The sequence below is a fragment of the Haplochromis burtoni genome, unplaced genomic scaffold, assembly GCF_018398535.1.
Source record: "Haplochromis burtoni strain Fernald_Lab_line unplaced genomic scaffold, NCSU_Asbu1 Contig_47, whole genome shotgun sequence".
NCBI lineage: Eukaryota > Metazoa > Chordata > Actinopteri > Cichliformes > Cichlidae > Haplochromis > Haplochromis burtoni.
Window position 1 is genome coordinate 1,363,908 of NW_024582408.1, and position 22,567 is coordinate 1,386,474.

At 38.2% G+C, this 22,567-nt stretch overlaps 1 protein-coding gene across 1 annotated transcript; it reads left to right on the forward strand.

Moving 5' to 3' along the window:
• The first annotated feature begins 1,186 nt into the window (after nt 1-1,186).
• On the forward strand, nt 1,187-21,465 carry apobb.1 (apolipoprotein Bb, tandem duplicate 1). Its single transcript, XM_005921585.2, has 29 exons — nt 1,187-1,301; nt 1,977-2,145; nt 2,434-2,466; nt 2,569-2,681; nt 2,774-2,919; nt 3,001-3,148; nt 3,262-3,414; nt 3,682-3,806; nt 3,909-3,994; nt 4,087-4,531; nt 4,647-4,761; nt 5,253-5,399; nt 6,422-6,633; nt 6,710-6,905; nt 6,990-7,169; nt 9,738-9,932; nt 10,022-10,189; nt 10,280-10,485; nt 10,690-10,872; nt 10,961-11,091; nt 11,554-11,764; nt 11,851-12,023; nt 12,350-12,510; nt 12,641-12,750; nt 12,839-13,212; nt 13,448-19,144; nt 19,235-19,346; nt 19,515-19,701; nt 20,230-21,465. Exons 2-29 carry the CDS (start codon nt 2,091-2,093, stop codon nt 21,214-21,216), a joined length of 11,049 nt encoding a protein of 3,682 aa, XP_005921647.1. The 5' UTR covers nt 1,187-1,301; nt 1,977-2,090; the 3' UTR covers nt 21,217-21,465.
• The last annotated feature ends 1,102 nt before the right edge of the window (nt 21,466-22,567 follow it).

The window sequence follows — 22,567 nt, forward strand, 5'->3', positions numbered from 1 at the left end:
TTAACAGTACTTGCAAAATATCTCCAGTGGTATCGACCTTTATGCCAAAAAATTGGTTGGGCAATAGTACTTGCGGCTAACTACATACACCTGGGTCACAGAGTTTAGATTCAGTTTTATTTATTCGTATTTTTTAATTATTATTTGGTACTCATCTGATTTTAAAGAGACCAAAATTGGTTTATTCATCCTCTGATGACTCTGGGGTGTTTTCCTTCTCTGAATTCTTTGTCTCGTTCTTGACCTGATTATATCTTTCATATAGTATGCAGACTCCAGAAGCTGATTAAAAAACAAAGAAATGAATGGAATGGTTAATTATAAAGTCCCTGTTACCTGCAGAACATTAAACCAAGACAAAGACACACTGGATTAAAGAAAATGGGGAATTTATAATAATGTAAACATAAGAGTATTTTGCATTAAAAACAGTGACATTAGTAAGAATGAATTTTTCTATTTGCCATATTACTGTTGTGTGCATTGCTGGTTTTGTGCAAAAACACCAGAAACAGCTACCACTAAATATTTGAAGTATTTCAAATATTAGCCAATATGTTTTATAAGGTTATATAGTTTGAGTACTGTTACTTATATATACATTGGTAACCTTTTTAAAGTACACAGACTTACATTAAGAATCGTTTGGTGATTCATGTTGTTTAACTGCTGAACAGCTAGAAAAAGTCCAGTCTCAAGTACTTAACAGGACTTTACACAGAAAACTTGCAACTTAGAAGATCATATAGTTTAATTCAGTTAGAATATTGTTATTGCAAAAGAAAAAATAAATAAGCTTTAAATTTAAAATGGAAAAGGACAAAAGTGTTCGCTTTAAGCTCCCTTTGGACTCTGTGTTAGTTCAAACATTATCAGCATCCAACAAAAAGTACTGATCAGGATATATATTGCAACAGACCATTACACAATGTTTAGATGTAACTCTGAGATCAGTGCACACATAAAAAAAAGACAATTTCATGTTTTCAAGAATTTGTATAGTAATGGGAAATGTTTAATATAGTGCAATATAAATGATTGAAGTAAACACCATTTACAAAAAATAATAATAATGCTTAAGACAGCTCAAGGTTATTACTGTTTATTTATTGCATGTGCCTTTCATGCCACAAACAGAATAGCAGACCCTATTCAAACAACTAATCAAATTTTGCAGGAACCTTTGAAACTTTGTAGCTCAAAGTTCAGTGTCCCAACCCAAATCAAGGTCTGCAAATGTTTTTGCTGTTGTCATTTTTGGGCTGTGGAGCAGAAAAACAAGCATCTAACTTCATTACGCTGTAAGTATTATTATTTTTGTTGGTTGGTTGGTTGGTTTTTTACTGTAAAAAGTAAATGTAAAGCAACATTGCCATTTTAAACAATGTGTATAGTGCAAATATGTACAGGAGTGCATTTATTATGTTATATAATCTAAGATTTTTTGCTAACTTAAGTGTTTTTACGGCAGTTTTTACCAATCACTGCAGCCTAAAATGAAGCAAGTAACACTAGACAATTAATGCTACCTTTTTAATCTTCAATTTTTTCAATTTTAATGTGTGCAATCTCTCTGTCTATGAATCAACTGGAGTATTTTAGAGTGTAGAATTGCTCATTAAATCTATGCCTTTATACGCATTCACAATCACTAACTGGAAAGTGTAAGAAATAATATGAATTGTTGGTGGTGGGTTATTAGCACACTATTAAGAATGTAACAGCGTGAAGAATAAAAACAACGCGAAAACTAATTAGTAGCTATTAGATGATCTCTTAAGACTAACCCTTAATATCCAATCAGTGAATGACAAACCACATTAATAAAAGAAGATTTTTTTTTAACACAATACATCCGTTTTCCATGTCTCGTCTTTTAGCTCTAAGTGTGTTTTAAACCCTTTTGCCTTTGTCCCTCCACACACAAGAGGGTCAGGTGGACTTTGAGCATTCAAAGAATTGTCTGTGCCTCCCAGTCTCCCAACAGGGCCCACCTGAGAGTATAAAAGCCTCAAGCTGAAGTACAAAAAAATCAGTCTCATTTTGGAGTGCTCGTTGACCCAAAAGGAGGGGGCTTCAACGAACCAATCATGGGGGACTCAAAGCTCTGCCTTTTGCTGCTCCTCAGTACATCTGCCTTGACTTGTGAGTAGTTCCTAAATTCTTTCAGTTTAAAAAAGTATTTTCTACAGCGTTAAAAAGGTTGCAATAGATATCAGTGTACTGTAGTCTTTGCCGAATTGTTGAATGAAGGTTAAAAAAACATGCAACAAGTACAAAAATTGGGAAAACACAAAACATCTGATGGTACTCACCTATGTGTAAATCCTTGCTAGGTTATTATTAGGCTTGGTAGATGGGTTTAAGTTGTAGTGCACTGCGTTTTAGTTGTATTACAGGTGCTAAAGCAAATGATTAATCTTTGTTTTCCAGTTGCACAAGATCGGGATCAACCAACCTGTCTCTGTAAGTTCATTTTGATGTTGACATCAAGTTTTCACAGTAGCAGTAGTTTCCAAAAGATAACTAATAAATGATTTCTCATTACTCTAATCTCATCTCTCCTAGTGGCTCAAAGGTACAAGAGCCTACACAAGTATGAATACCAATATGAAGCTGAATCTCTGAATGCTATCAACGGAGCCTCACATCTCAAGAATGGACACAAGGCTTCCTGCAAGGTATGAGAAACACCTCACGATGATGCTAAATCATCAGTTTTCCCCTTTCCAATCCATGTATTTCAGAAAAAGAAATTTCCCTCCTCTCACAGGTTGAAATTGAAGTGCCTCAGACTTGTAGTTTCATTGTGCGCACTACTGGCTGCAGGCTGAGTGAAGTCGTTGACACGGACACACAGGGTAACCCTGTGTTTGCCAACAGCCCCAGCTCTGATGCCTTTGCTGCTGAAATGGAAAAGTATGTAATTTCTCCATGATAATTTAAACCATTGAAAAAAAAAAAGTGGTATATTTGGAGACTGTGCACTGTTTTTTAAAGGTATCCCCTGAGGGTCGTGATTGAGGGTTTGTATGATGTGAAACTGTACCCTGAGGACGGTGAAACAACAACTGTCCTGAACTTTAAGAGGGGTATCATCTCTGCACTGGCTGTTCCTGTGCTGGAAGAAGACAAGAACAAGAATATGGTACAACACTTTAACAACATTAAACCACATTTTATATTTATTAAAAATGGTTTCGTAATCATATATTATACATCTTTATTTAGTTCATCTAATCTTTACCATATTCGCTGCAGCCTACAATTCACGGCAACTGCAAGACCCACTACACAGTCAATGCTAGAGAAGACATTGCAACTGATGTCAGCCTAAACAGGGATCTGTCCAGATGTGACAAATTTGTCCCAATGAGAGATCACACCAGCCCCTTGGCTCTTATCACCGGCATGGTAAGGCACCCAAAGACAAGCTGTGAGCTGAAAACTTTAAACACTATGACAAATCAAAAGAGAAACTCTACCTTTGTTCGTTGTACTGTGGTATTAATGTGTCTTAACACACTAGTGGTTAAATTTGAGCTATAATGGAAAGAAAAGCCGAATTGAGTATCTTTAAAAAAAAAAAAAATGTAATGCCTTTACTTTTGCAAAAGATTACACAAAAATGTGCCAACACAAATATCCACAATGCTAACATCCTCATCTATAACTTTTAAGCACTACCCTCTTGCTCAGCTGATCAGAAGCTCCCAAACCTGCAATTACAGGTTTGACAATGAGAAAAAACACATGACCTTTGGGTCCTGCACCGAGAACCACATCCTCATTCCCTTCTCATATAAGTAAGTCAAACCTTGTACTAGACTCTACTGAATGCTCTGCTATGTAAGTACACACAGGGATATGCATTTGTTTTGTTTTTATCCCTGTTTTCTATATTTAAGGAGAGAATATGGAGTTGCCAATGTCGGAAAGCAAGAGCTCACGGTGGTTAAAGTTTCTCCTCACAATGACAGAATCTTTGCTCACGGTAAGCCTTTTCTGTTTAATTTGCTTTGTTTTGATTTGTTATAACCACAATGTAGTGCAGACTCATGATAATCTTTTTGTTTGTCTGCTAAGGTGTCATTGTCAAGGATCTCCACATGGAGGCTGTTGAGGACAAGAGTTTTGTACAGGATAAAGATGCAGTTCTGAATCTCCTGAGAGAACTGGACACTCTGTCTGAGAACGAGGGTGAGAAGAGGGCTTCCCTGTTCCACAAGCTTGTCTCAACGGTCCGTGGAATGAAAACAGAAACCTTGAGCGCGGCACTCCCTGAGGCTCTTGCGGTATCCCGAGTCCTCACCTACCAGGTACTGGCTCAATGTGGAACGCCTGAATGCAGCAGTGCCATCATGAAGATCCTCAGGACCTTTGACACCAACGCTCTTGAGGTTGATGCGACTGTCTTTGCTTTGGGACTCGTGTCCAATCCTTCTGCACTCTTGATCCACGATATGCTCGAGATGGCCAAATACAAACCCAGCAAGCCTGTCATGTATGCTCTGAGCAATGTTGTAAAGAGGTAAGCAAATTAAATCAGACTTTATTCAAGGGAAGATTTATCAATAATATTTTACTAGTTCTTTCTTTGTGAAATACATTTTAGAGGCTAAATGTTGTGTTTTTTCTTTTAACAGGTTTTACAAGTCTGAAGGAAGGCAAATTCCTGAGATTCACTCTGTTGCGGAGTTCATGGCTTCCCAGTTGGGTGATTGCTCTGGAGACAAAGACAAAACTTTTATGACACTCAGGGTAGGTATTCTGCCCATAACTTCAAATTAAAGTACTGTTACTGTAGAAATAAAGTTAGAGAATTACTTTTATGATAATTATGATTGTTTGAAGCAAAAATATATCAATACATATTGAATCTTGATGATACAATGTTTTTATTAGCTAGGTGGTTGCTAGGCAACAATGATTACAATGTAACATCTGATATTGAACCTTTAGGGTTCTCAGCTGTACCTGTCTGCCTATTTGTTTTCTCAACTCCTGATTGTGTTGGAGGAGTTCGCGACTACAGAAGCAAGCAAACACACACAGACACAGATTTCATGTATTATAGCAAAATAAACAGAAATCAATGATATACATTTAAAGGGTAGATCCTTTGGAGCAACACGCTAAAATTGCCCATTACAAAACAAGATATCATAATCTCACCTGTAGAGCATGTTGAAGCATGCATGAATTTTTATTCTTCTTCATGTGTTGATTATTTGCTTTACTTTTTATCTTAGGTTATTGGAAACATGGCTCCAGCTGTGGTACCTGCTAGTCCAGCACTCAGGACTGCTGTGATCAACTGTGTGAACAAACCTACAGCTTCTCTGGCCGTGCAACAAGCTGCAATTCAAGTGTACAGGCTGACCCCTCTCCCTGAGGAGGTAACCTATTTTTAAAAAAGTTTATTTTAGAAATTCTTGAAAAAGTAGTTCTCAAATAGTTACCTAATCACTTGCAGGAATTGTTTATTTGAAGAATTTCAGTCAAGATTTACCGTGCAACAAAGCACAGATAGAGCACTAGTGAAGAGTTGCAACTCAGTGTAGCATCTGATATCACTGATAACAAAAATGTATTATAAAAATTATCACATAGCAGGAGTATTAAATGAAATTTTTATGAAATTCGACAAAGTTCTGTGCGAACTTACAACATACATGTTTCCCTTGGATAACATTATTAGACAACACTACATACAATTTCATTGCTATGCAGATGACACCCAGCTTTATTTATGGATAAAGCCAGATGACACATGACTTGTAATGTTTTCTCCTGAATTTACCTTTTGACCAGGATATGTCCTTCAGTGTGAATATTAGACAAATATCTCAGACCTCTTTCTGCTTTCATCTGTGCAATATCTCTGTAATTAAAAATATCCTTACTCAGAATGAGTTGGGATACATACACTGTGAGCACTTCTTCACAATTCTACTCATCTCTTTTGTCTTTCTACATCATGGGCATGAATGTCATGTTAATTTTATGAGTTTAATGATTCCTTTAAATGCCAATAAACTACCAAAAGTATATTTGAGGTGCATCTTTCTAAGGGACATTTAATCAAATATTTATTGGGGTGTATTTATACTGTGTAGATAATAGAAAATCTGAAATAAATTCAAATTTGTGTCCCCAAATCTTGTTTTTTAAAGACTTGAAAGATGTATGTTGTACATTCATTCCACCCTGGAAAAAGAACATTTCAAAGAAAGCATTACAAGTCCCAAATTACTGTGACATTCATGCCAATAACGAGTACATGTAAACTTTTAACCAACACTCTACCAATGCAGCATGTCATTAAATTTGGTCTCCTTTCAAGTCAGACAATTAGTCAGACCCATATAATTTCTTTTTTTTTTTTACACTAATTTTTTTTTATGTACTTTGGGCACAGGGCAGAGAGGAGTTTATGCAGGTTCTTCTGGACAGCACTAGTCCCATGCAAAAACGTATTGCTGCATATCTGGTACTTATGAAAAATCCTCAGCTAAGTGAACTTGCCCGGGTGCAGAATGCCTTGCCCAATATACAGGACCAACAAGTCAAGAGCTTTGTCATCTCCCACATTACCAACATTTTGTCCTCATCTGGGTCAGAGACTCAAGCGTAAGTGAGAATTATTGGTAATTAGAAAGTTGTTATTCTAATTCGGTGACAATAACTCGACTATTTTTTTCTACAGGCTGAGACATAAGCTTCAGAATGCCATTCAGGGTAATGAGATTGGGCCCATTATGGACCCCACAAAGTTCTCTCGCAACTATAAGTTTGGATCTTTGGAGGGCAATATGATCTTTGAGGGTACAAGCTACCTGCCCAAGGAGGTCATGCTTGAAATGACTCTCAAGGCATTTGGCTATGACATTGATATGGTGGAGGTAATGATTTTGGGCCATTTACTGCAAATTGAGACACTGTTTTGAAATGTTCGGTTTAACAGAATAAATCTGTCACCTTTGAAGATCGGTATGGAGGGGACAGGATTTGAGCCAACTGTTGAAGCTTTGTTTGGAGAAAATGGATTCTTCCCTGACACTGCCATGCAGACTATGTATTTTGTGTCTGACAACATGCCACACAGGATCCGCGAGGTCATGCAGAACGTGATCCCTGCTTTCAAGGCGGACCGGATAAATAGACAGGTATTTCAGTTGGACACCTTTCACCACAACCTAGAAAACCCTGTAGCTAGCCTGGCCCCAGCAGTCAGTGCAGGTGAGGGTAGCTTAGCCACCATTCGCCCTCCCCCAGCCGACTGTCCCGAGCAGCCATAGAAAACAGGCTGGCTAGGGGACCACGAGGAGGAAACTTGATCCTAAACAGAAACCTACACACATGTTGAGGAACAAACTGTGGATATTGGTGAATCTGTTTTGAGAAGTGTGATGTTAGAGACACCTGCAGCAATAGTCAGTTATCTTCCTGGGGCCAGAGCAGTCGACATTGAAGGAACCCTGAAACTGCTCTCTAAAGACAAACGTAGACTCGGTAAAATTATAATTTATTGACTCCCATTTCCATGAATTTGACATCTGGTGTGTAACGTTGCTAACACATGTTGGACTCTAGCTTTCTCTGTTTCCCTCCCCAATCAGATTAGGAGTGACATGTTTAGCTACATGTTGTCCTTAAATTGCCCTCTATCTGAGTGGTGTCCATAAAACAATGTGCGTTTTATAGACAATTAGGAAACTTTCTGGTGAATACCTGGTCTTGTTAGAAGGGATAGCATCCATCCCGCTTCAGACAAAGCAACTCTGATTTCTAGAAATCTGGCTAAATGTATTAAATCCCCAAAAACATGACTATGCAGAATTTAGACCAGGAAGTAGAATTGCAGTGTACACCAGTTTTGGTCAAGTTACTTGAAAAAAGTAATCAGTAACAAATTACTCATTACTTCCCCCAAAAAGTAATCCCGTTACTTTACTGGTTACTTATTTTCAAAAGTAATTAATTACTTAGTTACTTTTTAAAAACACGATTTACAACCTGAATAGGTGATAAAGCGATAGATCTTTCAGCCCAATTCTACTTTTTCTGCATAATCCATCATACAAAATGTAATCAAATGGAAAAGTCTCTTTTTAAAACTTGTTTTATTAGTTTTAATCTTTTAACTTTATGCATCAAGCAAAAATTTAATTATATGCAACATTCTCTGACTGGAAGAAATTTGTTTAACATTTAAACCTATTTTCTGCACATTCCAGCACATAATAAAATATTTTTTTGTGTTTACACTCACTCTTTCAAATAGATGCAAGTAAAACATAACAGAAAATAAATAAAATCAAAGACTAGCGGTCCTGTTGCTCTATTTTCACCTGTAAAGCAGGAGTGGGGTAGGCGGAGGTTCACCCTGGTGCAGGTGTGCCGCTGCAGGCAGTTGAAGAATCCGCGAGTTTCTCTGTGAATTTCCCATTACGTCGTAGCACACTCGGTGCTTGCTTGGAAGTTTAGGGGTTTTTTTCGCAGTAAAAATAAGTTTTCTTCCCACGCACAACAGACACTAATGTTTTTGTCACTTTTTGTGGAATCAAACTCAAAATAAGGTCAGTACTTCCACGCTTTAAACGCTGCATGCTCATACTCTCTCCCACACTCGATATATTATCCATTGTTGATCTGCACACAGCTGTTATCACGAACGTCGCACTCGCTTACATCACTGTAATGAGATATTCTCGCAAAAAAAAATCACGGTTTTAGTAACGCTGTAACACAGTGTGCTTATGGGAAAGTAACGGTAATCTATTTACTTTTTGCAATAGTAATCCCTTACTTTACTCGTTACTTGAAAAAAGTAATCGGATTACAGTATACGCCCATCTCTGGTCTACACACATATCTGCATCTTCTCTCCTCCTGTTCTCTCCACCCCATCCCTATACCCCTTGATACTGTTGAGCACAGTGTTGTATTAAAAAGATTACAGCATTCTGTAGGAATTAAAGGTACTGTGCCGCAGTGGTTTGAATCATATCTATTAGATTCCAATTTGTTTATGTAAATGGGGAGTCTTCTCACACGCTGAGGTAAATTACGGAATTCTACAGGGTTCCATGCTAGGACCAAAACTGTTTACATTACATTGCTCCTCTTAGGTGTAGCATACATTTTCATTACTATGCAGATGATACCCAGCTCTTTCTATCCATTCCCTACTTCTAAACTGATATAAAACTTAAAAACCTTAGAAAAATGGTCTCTAATAAGATAACTGCATGAATGGCATTGACCTCCAGTGACACTGAGGACTCTTATGGTAATTTCTAACAAGGATATGTCCTTCAGTCTGTATATTAAATAAATATGTAGGACTTCTTTCTTACATTAGTGCAAGATCATTAAAAAAAATAGGAAAATCCTGCCCCAGAGTGATGCTGAAACACTAGTTTATACACTTATTTCTTCTTTCCTGGGCCTGGTTTCTTCCGGTTACAAGGGAAGATTTCCTTCCCGCTTTAGCCAAGTGCATGCTCAAAGGGGTTGTTCGATTACTGGAGTTTCTCTATATTAGGGTCTCCACCTTATAATACCTTACAATACACCTTGAGACCACTGCTGCTGTGATTAGGCATTATATAAAAATTGAACTGAATTGAATTGAAGAGCAATCTGTTTTACGTTAGTCAGACTTTAAATTAATTATGAACTCTTTCAGTGGGTAACTTTTTAAATTGTTTGCCTATATTTTGGCCTCCTAGAACCTGATGAAGGAGATCGGACAAAATCTCAACAAACTGGTGAGAGAGCTGAAGACCATGCAGTCTCCAGAGGCAATGGTTTATCTGAGACTTTTGGGAAATGAGCTGGGATATCTGAAGACCAATGAAATGGAGGAGATAGCCTACTCTGCTGCTACGATGATCAACAACATGTTAAAGATGTTCCCAACTGATGTAAGATAAAGTTAAAGGACATTCACAGTGAGCAATCAATTGCTAATGATTTAAAGATTCTATTATACGTGTGTTTTTATTTTCCACAGTTAATTAGAGCACTAATGGTGAACTCTGACAACACAATCTTTGCCCACTACATCTTCATGGACAATGAGTTCTTCCTGCCTACTGTCACCGGTGTGCCTCTGAGGATTGCACTCTCTGGTACTTTTACACCCGGTATCAAGGGTGGACTGAGGATTGCTCGTGACATGGTAATTCTCCATAAATATATTTAAATGCCACCTGTCATTTTTTTTCACCACATCATCACAGGTGTTAACCTTTCTCCTGTTTCCACACAGAGTGAAGTGACCTTCATGCCCTCTGCTGGTATTGAGTTTGCAACTCAGATTGGCTCTCACATCCCTGAATATGTCAACTCTGGATTAGAAATGCACACCAACATTTTCCATGAGAGTGGCCTGAATGCCAAGATCACCTTTGGTCGTGATAATATTAAGCTGACCATCCCTGCTCCAACAAGTCCAACAAAGCTCATCAAAATTACGTAAGCGAGAGCTAGACCTTTTATATATTATGTAACTTTTCTCCAATATGAATGCAGAGAAAACAGCTGATTAAATCTTATCTTGAATTATAAACTGGCCAATGTTTGTCAAAGTAAAATAAACAAAGCTTTGTTTATATGTATCTTTGATTAAATTCATTTAGGACAGAATTATATTTTTCCTTTGCTACAATTCCTACTTAGAAACAACCTTGTGGCTGTGACGGGATCAGAGGTGAAGACCATCCCTCCTATGGTGAGGGACAAGGTTGATGTTAGTGAGTGTAGTCCTGCCTTTGTGGGAATGAAATACTGCACTGCTCTGCAATACATTGACGCTTCCTCTCAGGAGACAGTGCCCTACTTCCCCCTCACTGGAGACAGCAAGTTTGTAAAATATTCTTAACCAACAGAAAATAACAGTGTCTTAAATGTAATTATTTCATAAATAAATACTGTCCATTTAACCTAACAGATATGTTGTGGAGCTGCACCCAACTGGTGAAGTTTCCGAGTACACAGCCACTATTGCCTATGAACTCCTCAGCGAGGGAGACAATGACCGGCAGAAAGTTGATTCCTTGAAGTTTATTCTAAAAGCTGACGGTAATGTACAACATTTGATTTTTTTTTCTTTTGATTTGTTTACAGTTAAATCATAATTTTTTGGACAAAGACAACATTTTTATAAATTTGTCTTCTTACACCACCACAGTGGATTTTAAATTTGAATGCTTTAATTCAAAGGGTTTTAACAAGTTTTGCATTAACTGCTTAGAAATTGCAGAGGTTGTCATACATAATCCTCCATTTTCAACAGCTCAAAGTTGATTGGACAAACTACCGTAACTGTAATCATCCACTTGCACTGTGAAGACGTGTACAATCAGTGGCAACCCTGCAAACCTGTCCCATAACATTGCCTCCAATAGGTTTTACATATTATGTGGCATGCTTTGGATTATGAGCTTTTTCTTTCCTTCCCATACTTTTCTCTTTCCATCATTCTGTTGTCCAACAAATTATGGATGTAACTGTAACTTTAGTCATTCAATTGGTCAACAACAGGTGCAGAGCCAACCGAAGCCACAGCAGTCATGAAATATAACAGAAGGAGGCATGTCATCAGTGCCGACATCCAGATCCCTGACTACGATGTAGAGGCTGGAGTTAGGCTGGGTGTTGTGGATGGAAACACAAAGGGCAGAGGAACTCACGCCATCTTTCTCAATTTTTTAAACAAAAATGTTCTTCAGCTCTCCCTGGTTGGTCGTGCCAAGTAAGAAAGCAACTACAGATCACACACACATATTTTTTTTTAATCTCACTGCTATCATTAACAGCAAGATGTATATGTTCTTTCAGTCTGAAGGCTATGAAGGAAGGTATGCTCCAAGTCCAACTTGTGGTCCCATCAATCAGTGCTGATGCTACTGTCACAGCTACAATGAAACGTGATGAAGAAGTGGAACTGGAGCTTGAGAGTGAAATCAAGGTCATGGATGCCAACTCTCAACAGAAAATCAATATCAAATATGGTAAATTGCTTTTTCAGTTACAGTGTTCTAAATGTCCCATCACAAGTTATTTAACAGTTGCATATTGTTGCTTTTTTGTATCGAGGTATGAAAAATGACATCCTCCTATCTGTAGAAATATCTGTCACTTCATCATAGTTAATAATTGCAGCCTAAAAAATGGTTTTACTGACCATTTAAAGGCAACTATGATCAAGACAGAGTGACCCATTTCTAATAGCTATATGAAGGTTATGATATGATCTTTAAAATAAACAATCTGAATTTGATTTTTCTCATAAAGTTGTTCTGGATTTTATTCAGTGCTCTCTTCTTTATCATTTTAGATGCCACAAAAATTGAGGTTGAGGTCAAGTCGGATGTGAACGCCAAGACCACCATGTTGCCTAAGGGCGACTTGATTAAAAATTATGGCAATGATCTTCTTGACATGCAAGTGGCACAAACTGACATGAAAGTTCGTCATATCTTCAAGAAGTTTGTGGAGGTACATACATATTTGCTCAATTATACAAGTGTTTTTCTTAAAAAAAAACATGAACTCAAAAACATAGTACTTTATTAATCCTAGAGGAAATTTTGTAACAGTGCATATAATAATGGTTATCTGTTTTTAGGCAGCAAACAATTACATGGAAAAGTATGGTGCTGATTTCCCTTACATTCAGAACTTCAGATTGCCTGAAATGCCAGAGATTTCCCTACCAGAGACACTATTCCTGAATACGTAAGTGTGTTAAACCTCATGGTAAATATTAAAACTGTCTAATTTTTCTTTCTAAACAACCAGATATTTACTTTTATCTTTTTAATAGTGAGGCAATGGCCATCTATTACATAAACAATAATCGCTTCACAATTGCTATCCCTGTGCCACTTGGAGGAAAGTCAACAGAAGAGCTTAACTTCCCACCAGCTTTGACCACACCAGGCCTGTCTCTACAGCAGTATGGACTGGAAATCCCCTCTATGGAGATTTCCATCCCCGAGTTTGTTGTTCCTGAGAGCATCACGCTATCTATTCCCTTGTTTGGTAGAGCTGAGGTTTCAACAGTGATGAAAAGCAACTTATATGACACAGAGGCCTCTGTGGCTTTCGGCGTAGACCAAGATGAATCACAAAGCTACTCAGCTAAGTTTGTCATCAAAGGAACCTCCCCAATTGACATTCTTTCAATAAAGCTTGAAGGTACTTCACACTGAAGATCACTGATAAATTTAAAGTTGCTAATGTGTAGTTCAAATGAAGTGCTGTTTTTTGTGTTGGAATAGTTTTCAAGAGATTCTTGATGTATATATGGATATTGTATACAAGCAAATGGATCTTTTCTGGTAAAGTAGTCACCATAGGGATTCTGAAGTTATTAGTCAGCAATTAAGCATTTTTTTTGTTTTTTGTCCTTGTGTGTGTGTTTTTAATCTAGGCTCTGGAAAAGTCGCCACTACCGATTCCATCAAAGCCCAATTTGAAAGTTCTTTGGCCCACAGATTCGTTGAAGCCAGGATTAGCATTGTTGAAGATGCAATCATCTCTGATGCAATTAATTTGAAAACAAACACCAAGATAGAAGCCAGAAGTCCACTTGGTTTCAGTGTTGTCACAGAGCACACTGGTATGGCTGGAATAAACCATGAGGAAATGTCTGTTGACAACAAATTTCAGGTGGCATTTGAAGCTGGACCCATTTATGGCAAGACTCTCTCAATCCAGTCCTTAACCATCTTCCCATTCAGGCCAGAAGTAAAGTTTGATTCTAATTTTCAGGTAGATTCCACACTTGTTAAGGCCCTGAATGTAATTACAGGAACCTATATCAATGGGGAAGTCTCAGTTGCGTCTAAAACCAGTGCTTTTGATGTCATCACTCACAATGCTGAGCTTTCTATCAGAGATAGCAGAGTGAAACTGATATGTGCTGCAAATGCCCTTGCTCTTGGCATGAAGATGCAAAATCAGATAGAAGCCTCTGCTGGTGCTGGTGAAGTCATCTTGAGGATGGAAACAAACACAGACTACTCTGAAAATCATGTTTACTCTTTGCTGACCGCCTCTCTTGATGTCAATGGTCTGGCTATAAATAGTGATGCCAATGTGAAGCTTCTTGAAAATGAGGCTACTCATAAGGTCATTCTGAGAATGAATAAAGATGGTTTCACCACAAAAGGAACAACTACTCTCCATAGCCCGCTGTCCATGGAAAACACCTTTGATGCCGAGGTTGATGCTACAAGAGCTACTCTAGCCATTACCAACAGGGCTGCGATGTATGAAATCAAGGTTGACAACACCAACAATTTTACCTTAACTCTCTCCGGTCTTAACTTCAACTCAAAGGCTGAAGCCTCTGCAAGGGATTATGCCTCTTACACTCATGATATCACCTTCGACCTGAACCCCCACAGTGTTTCTTCAAATGTTAACAACAATCTAAATCTCCTGAGTGCTAACTTTATTAATCAGGCACAGCTGCAGGTAGGGCTTGGCAAGATGGATCTGAGTGGAGTTTTGAAAGCCAACAATGGTGAAGAAGAGCTCAAGCACACCTATCAGATCAGTTATGGTGACATGAGTGCTAATGCAAAGTGCAGCACGACTGGAAAATTCCTTGGAACTCACATGAACCACAACACTGAAGTTGAAGTTGTCGGCCTTGTTGCCATGATTACCAATGATGTCCGCTTTCACTCACAACCGGTGCGCTTAAGCCACACTGTGCGTTGCAATATTGCTCCTTTTGATTTCAACTTGGATGCCATATTGAATGCTGAAGGAGATATGGCCATTTATGGAAGAGAGAGTGCCCAGATCTACAATAAGTTTCTCTTTAGAGCTCAGCCCATGGCTCTTGCCAGCTCAAATGAAGGCAGGGCATCCGTAACCCATCAACTGAATAATGGGTTTTCCCTTGAGACCACATTTGACAACAAGATGATTACTACTTTGTCACTCCAAGAGCAAAGGACTAGTTTTAAATTTAAGTCTAAAATGAATGAGCACACCTTTGATCAGAACATAGATGTTTATAACACTGCTGAGACAACTGGAATTGAGGTTTCTAGTACAATCCTTACAAACATTATTAACACAGCTTCCACAGACAACCAGGAGTTCACTGTCTCTGGCTTACTCAAATATGACAAGAACACAGATAGTCACATAATTCAGATTCCAAATCTGTTTGCCCTCCTGGAACACATCAAGGGATTTCTTTTGAATGTTGTAGATGAACTGCAGCACTACATCAACAATGATAATATAAGGGCTAAAGTTGAGGCTCTCCCGCAACATATAAGTGACCTACTTACTGAATTGAATATAGAAGGCAAGATAATTCAACTGAAAGAGCTTTTCAGTCATTTAATTCAGAAATATACTATCTCCATGAATGATGTGGAAACATTTTTGAGGAACCTAAATGTTACTATTAAGAAACTACTAGCTAATCTCTCTGTTTACATCCAGAACTTTGTTGATGTGGTGAATGAAACTATTTTTAGTGGCAATTTCCCTGAAACCACCATTCAAGCAATCCAGGAATGGCTGAATAACCTTAATGAGGAATATGATATTGAGCCCATTATTGCATATGCAACTGAAACCATAGGAGAAATCATTCAAGTGTTTGACTTGGAAAGACTAAAGGGCAGCAGCTTTGCATTCCTACATGATATTGCTGGCAAGGATGAAATCAAAGCCAAACTACAGTCAATCCTCAGAGGTATAAAAGAAACATTGGAGATTTTTGTTGCTGAGCTAAAGAGCTTCACGTCATCCTTAAAAGCTCATATCGAGTTATTAACGAGCTACATTCCCACGGAAATTGTCAGCCACATAACAGATTTTATTCAGAAAATTATTCAGGACTTTGATATTGTAAATAAGCTTAACACAATAACTTCCAAATTAAGTGAACTGATTGCAAAGCTTGAAGCTGACAAAAATTTTCTAGCAATCTTAGATAAAGCTGTGGAGGTCGTGAAAAACATCAAGATTGACGAAACCATCACTAATCTCGCTACTGTCATAACAAACTTTTATCGTTTTTTAATGGATTGCCATGAGTTTACTATCCACTACTGGAAAAGAAATGAAGTAAAAGAAATAATTCAGGAAATTAACATGTTTATTGAAATGATTGTGGAAGAGCTTCAATCGTTTGATTATAAAAACTTCCAGGAGTTTGTTAATCTGTCTGCACAGATCATGAATGAGATTATTAGAAAACATGAAATTCTTCTTGGGGCAATAAGAGATTTTGTCAATACGGTGTTATTGTCTGTTCGAGACCTTTCAGAACACTTAAGAGAAATCAAAGTAGCTGAAGTTTTTAAAACTCTAATGGATATCTTCGATGAAGTTGTGTTTAATACTCTTACGAGAGTTGCCCAACTTGTCAAAGACAAAATTACAAGCCTTGATATCCCAACTCAGCTTGACATCCCCGAGTTCACTATCTTTGGGTTACACACTGTTAAAGCCACCACAATCTCCACTGATGACATCAAGCAGAGAATTATTGAACTTATTGATTTAATTGTAAATTTTAAGATTAGCATGTTTGACATGGATGCTTTCTTTGGAGATTTGACGATGAACTACTTTCCTTCCATCCCTGAGGTAACCCTCCCAGAGATCACTCTTTCTCAGATCTCATTCCCCAAAATTCCACAAGTCCCTACAGAAAAACTTGCCAAGTTTCTTCAAGTCCCTGAAATAAGCTTTCCAACCATTCCAACTGAAATTGTAGTCCCATCTTTTGGTAAACTCTTTGGTGAACTCAAACTCCAGACTCCCATCTACACAATGGAGACATCTGCTGAGTTTAAGAACGCAACTGAGAATGCAATGACGCCTCAATTCAAGGGATTTTTCACTTCCATTGGAAACTCTCCAAATTTTGAAATTCTCAATTACAAACTAGATTCCACTGCTCGCATTGCAATCCCAAAAATGAGACGCGTTGTCTTTGGAGAGACAGTAAAGTTCAGGCATAATTTTCTTGGAGTTGAACATCAGGCATCTGTGACTCTCTATGGCCTATCAGCTCAGGCCCAAGCAAAGACTGGAATTAAGGTCACTACTAGACCTTACACTTCTACCTTTGTAAACACAGCCTTTATTGCTAGGGAAGGGGGAATGACTGCTTCTCTTGATACAACATACACACATTTAGTGGACATTCAATATGACAAGAATGTCATTCTCAGTAATGAGGTAGCTCTAAAACAGAAATCACTTGTTCGCCAAGATGGCTACACACTTACTCTAACAGCTGACAATACAGGAACGTTTAATGGTGATGACAGCCACAACAGCAAGTTAGAGTTGTCATTTTCTCCCAGCATTGTCACCATATCTTTCAGTGGTGACACAGACTGTTCCATGTTAAAGATGAAACAACATATTAGTGCTGAAGTTAGCACATTTTCCTACTTCAAGTTTAATGTTCGCAATGAAGCAGAAGCACCAATTATTAAGAACAGTCTTCTTGTTGCATCTGGTTATGCAAACCTTCATGACATGAAGGCTGAGTTGAAAGCAAACAAAGACACAGAACTCTATGGTGCAGTCACTGGTAGACTTTCCAATGCAATAAGCGTTATAGCTCACCCTGGTGAGTTTTTCTTTGACTTTCAAAACAAAGGAAATGTTAAGGTCAACAGTTTTGAATTTTCGACTGCTAAAATAGAACTACAGAATGATTACTTGGCCCACATCAGTCCTGACAGTCAAAAGATGAATACAGTCATTCTGACTCGTTTTAACCAGTACAAAATCTTGTACAACTTCACTCTTGAAAATAATGTAAATGAAGTTGGAATCTTCGCTGCCATGGATAGTGAGGCCAGTCTTGACTTTCTGAAATACCCCATCAGTATTCCTGAGATTGATCTGCCTTTTGTTGACTTTCATACTCCTGCCATCAATGATCTGAACTTGTATGATCAGGCTGGATTGGACAACATTTTGACTACCACTGACCAGTCTCTGGATGTGAATACTAAGATTGTTTACCAGAAAAGCAAGGCAGCCCCGCTTGCTGATATGATGGGCTTGATCCAAATTCCCTATGTGGGCAATCTAATAACAGAACTCTCTGTCAAGTCTGCCATTATTAATCTGATTGCTAATGCCAGAATGTATACAGAAGATGATCTTGTGTTCCGTCTTGAAGCTACCACAACCTCTATGTTTGAGGACCTTCAAGTCAAACTTGCTGGCACTACTAGTCTTACCACCAAGAGGGGATTCAAGATGGCTAACTCCCTGTCCCTAGAAAACACTCGTATTGCAGGAACTCATGACAGCACCATCACTCTGAGCGCTGATACTTATGATACTGAAGTCTCTGTGGCAACAGTTGCAAATATTGCCCTGCCAATACTAGACATGCAAGCAAACCAAAAACTGGATGCAGACACAAAAACCAAAGCAAATGCTATTTCCACCTTGAGGATAAGTGGTAATTTGAATATTCCTGTGATCAAAACTGTTGGAAAGGCTGAGGCAGACCACAGTCTGAAGCTTGAAGGAACCTCTGATTATATTTCCATGGAGTCCTCTACTAAAGCAAACATGGATGGCACAGTCTATGAAGACTACTTTCTTTATGGAATGCTAGATAACGAAGCTAATGTGTTCCTGAATAAAGACGCCCTGCGCTCAACTTCTAAAGTTATTAGTGATACCAAGTTTAACCATGGTACAACCAAAGTCATTGATATGGATGTAAATGAGAATCTTTCCATTGAAGCCTCCATGAGCCATTTGTATGCAGTGCTGACGTATACTGGCAACAATGAGGCAAACCTGTTCAACTTCAATACCAAAGGGATTCATATTGCCCAAGCCAAAATGGATTTTGCACCAGCCTCCTTGACTGTTGATATTAACATTGACGTGTCTCAGCCAACCAACATGGGTGACTTTGCTCTCTCTGAGAAGACTGTTGTTGAAGTAACAGCTACCAAGCAGCACATCTTTACTAATTCTACGCTTGTCAGCCCACTGTACACTACAAGCATGGCAGCTGAAGTAGAAAGCCGTGCTCCTGTCATCAGAGCAGTTGCCAAGTCCTCTGCAACCTCTGCTTTTGTGATCTTGGAATACAACATGGATGGTGAGTTGATTAAAATTCCCTAAAAACTTCTGTCTTTATCTTTTTTTAAGCACTGTTGAGCACTAAATTTGATGCAATTTCTTTATATAGCTTCTTCTACTGTAAACTTTGAGAATGAAGCTTTCAACATGATTAGCCAAATCACACTGACACATGCTGACCTGACTGTGAATGCCAACCATGCCATTATGCAAGCTATGAGGTAATAATCAATATGTTTGTTTTAAAATGTGTTATTTTAGGAAAATGCACAAAGCTATAATTCATGCTTTACTGTATATTTTCATATGTAAATTGCATATTTTTATATCTTTTGCATGTAACAACAGATGAGGAGCAATTGTGATTTCAATATTTTCTTTTGTTCCAGTGTTCAACAACATGCACTGAACGTGAACTTCACCAGTCATACTTTCACTGATGTGAACCTTCAATATGCTACACACAGCAATGGTATCAGTGCCTCAGTATCTTCTCCAGCCACTGGCCTTCTGGGCCTTCAGTTCAGTCGTGCGGTCCCATCCCAGATGAGTGCAAAAGTCTATGGCCGTTACCCTGTAAGTATTGTTAGCAAGATCATTTTAATACAATGGACACTAAGGAAGAAAGGCACTGGATCAAATGGCTAGGCAGAGAGATGTGCGCAGATCACATGTGTGTGAATGAGGAGACAAGTGGAAGGGTTAAGAAAAACAAGGTGTAGATGGGTAATAGATAGACCGTAGATGTCAAGATTTTTAGGGGCAACGCAGGTTGTGTGGTTTACATACAAAGTTAGAGACAGGATTGAGATGGTACAGAGGAGGGATAGTCGATATATTGAACAAAAGTTGTTAAAGATGCAGTTGCCAGAGACTAGGCCCTCAGAAGAGGTTTATAAATGTAGTAAAGGAAGACATGGAGAGGGCTTGTGACACAGAAGAGGATCCCAAGGATAGTATGGTATGAAGGCAGATGAGCCACTGTGGCGAACCCTAAAAGGAGCAGCTGAAGAAGGAGAAGAAAAAGAAGAATGTCAGTACAACGATAAATTAAGATTTTGGTTACTAAATGTTACTTTTTCTTTTGTTTTTTCTTTTTTCTAGTCTGCCCCAGAGGTTGATGTTGACATCTTGGTCATCAGATCTACTCCCAAGGATAACAACAAGATGAATCTACAGATTGTTTACAACATGGAGACACCCACAGCAATACTCTCTCAGATCAAGATGAGACTTCCTTCCATAATTTCAACATTCAAAGACTTTACTGACAAGTATCAGTTCACAGGGTACATGGAGATGTTAAAGGACTCTGTCATTAACCACATCAATGAAGTCTATAATGCTGCAACCAATTATGATGTTCAAATGAGCCAGCTGTCAATTATCTTCAGGAACATAATTGTACAATACCAGAAAACTGTCCAGGTCTTCCTAAATGCTGTCATTAAGGTTTTAAGGGAGACCAGGTTCAAAGTGCCTGGGTCAGATGAGATGACCACTCTCCCTGAGGTCTTAAAGAAGCTAACTAGCAGCATTGCTGCTATGCTAGAAGTAACCATTCAGATTATCTATGAAAAAATGGAGGCCACCTATAACTTTTTTGTTGAAAGGTTGAGCAATGTGAAAATGCAGATGCCGGTTGGTGATGCAGTCACTGGAGGGCAGATCATAGATCAAGTCAAAAAAGTTTCCAAGAAAATCTTTGAGGAAATGGTGAATTTTGTAAAAAACATGGAGAGTCTTGACACAATGCTAGTGAAAATAGGTGAGACCCTGGAGGCTATTGTTGAGAAATTGCAGGAATTTGTAGACTCTCTCAAGTCAGATTATTTAGATGAAATGTTTGGCAATATCAATCATCTCTATCGTAACTTTGTCACGGTCCTAAAGAACATAGTTGACCAGATCTCTGCTATGGAGTTCAACATGGTGTGCGAGTACATTATAAATGTGTTCATGTATGTAGTACATGAGTTCAATAATATGGTTCAGGGGGTTCTGCAGCAAGCTTCTGAGGAAGTTCAAGCCCACGTGACAGTCAGAGATGGAAAGCTTGAGATTGACCTTCCATTTCACTTTCAACAGTAAAGCATCAAAGAGTGAAGCCTAAGTACATAGGAAACACTACCATCCATTCAGAGCACATTCTTGGAAAGAATACGGATAAATAGCTTTTCAATATTTATAACAATAAGTTCAGCAGATACACCGGCTACACCATTTATGAAGATGGATTATTTTGTAGAAACACATGTAGAACATGTAAAATGTTGTTCAAACTCACCTTCCAGCATAGACTGAGAAGCATTAATAAAATCCATTAATGCAGTCTGTAAATGTCGGATTTATTGCTTTGTGATTTTTTTTATTTACATCCAAACTTAATTAATTAGGAAAACTGTCAAACTACACAAAAATAATTGTCTATGTTAAACTGTATCTTACAAGAGTGATCATCAGAACTGTCCGATAATGTCACTGTAGTTTGAATAAATATTCATATCTTTTAATTTCTTCAGATGCAACATTAGCTTCAGATATCGAGATCAGGACAAAGCTTTACATGAATTTCTAAAGCTGAGGTGTTAATTCATTTAAAAAATGGGCACATTGGAAACTGGGACTGTTGTAGAGGGCTGCAGGAAAAAGATTAACTCAGTTCTGCTCAATATTAATTTTATCTCTTCATAAACTGGTAAGAGTAGATTGACAGTTAAGCAATGAGAATGTGAAATGAAAGGTAAGAATAAGAACATTTTATCAGTGTTTAATCAGCATTTCCAATAACAACTAGGAACAAAATGTGCAAGCTATAGCAAAATTTCAAAGACTTTAATTTTATCTATTGCTATTTTACTTGTAGTTTAACTTCATCTTCAGTTTTTCCAGAAAGTTTTTCTTTCTCCATGTTCTCAATGTTCTGGACTTGAATAATCCAGTGGAAATTTTATTTATATAGCACTAGTTCACAACCACAGTCACCTCAGTGCACTTTTTAGTGTAAAGTAAGGACCCTACAACAGGGGTCCCCAATCCCAGTCCACGAGGGCCGGTGTCCCTGCAGGTTTTAGATGTGTCCTTGATCCATCGCAGCTGATTTAAATGGATAAATTACCATCTCAACATGTCTTGAAGTTCTCCAGAGGCCTGGTAATGAACTAATCATGTGATTCAGGTGTGTTGACCCAGGGTGAGATCTAAAACCTGCAGGGACACCGGCCCTCGTGGACTGGGATTGGGGACCCCTGCCCTACAATATTAGAAAGAAACCCCAAATAATTACATAACCCCCTTTGAGCAAGTACAGTGGCGAAAGTGTGGATGAATACTCCCTTTTAACACAAGAACCCTTCAGCAGAAACCGGCCAGGGTTATAACATCCGGAGTAAGTCTCTGGTTAGATACGATGTTCCTGAGATTTGTTTGGCGAATAACCTCA

What these genes read in the sequence shown, in the direction of transcription:
- apobb.1 (XM_005921585.2), top strand. Translation starts at nt 2,091, where the DNA reads ATGGGGGACTCAAAGCTCTGCCTTTTGCTGCTCCTCAGTACATCTGCC. An exon ending in CTGAGCAATGTTGTAAAGAG is followed by an intron (nt 4,532 to 4,646) that starts GTAAGCAAATTA and finishes TTCTTTTAACAG; the next exon opens with GTTTTACAAGTCTGAAGGAA. An exon ending in AAACTTTTATGACACTCAGG is followed by an intron (nt 4,762 to 5,252) that starts GTAGGTATTCTG and finishes TTTTTATCTTAG; the next exon opens with GTTATTGGAAACATGGCTCC.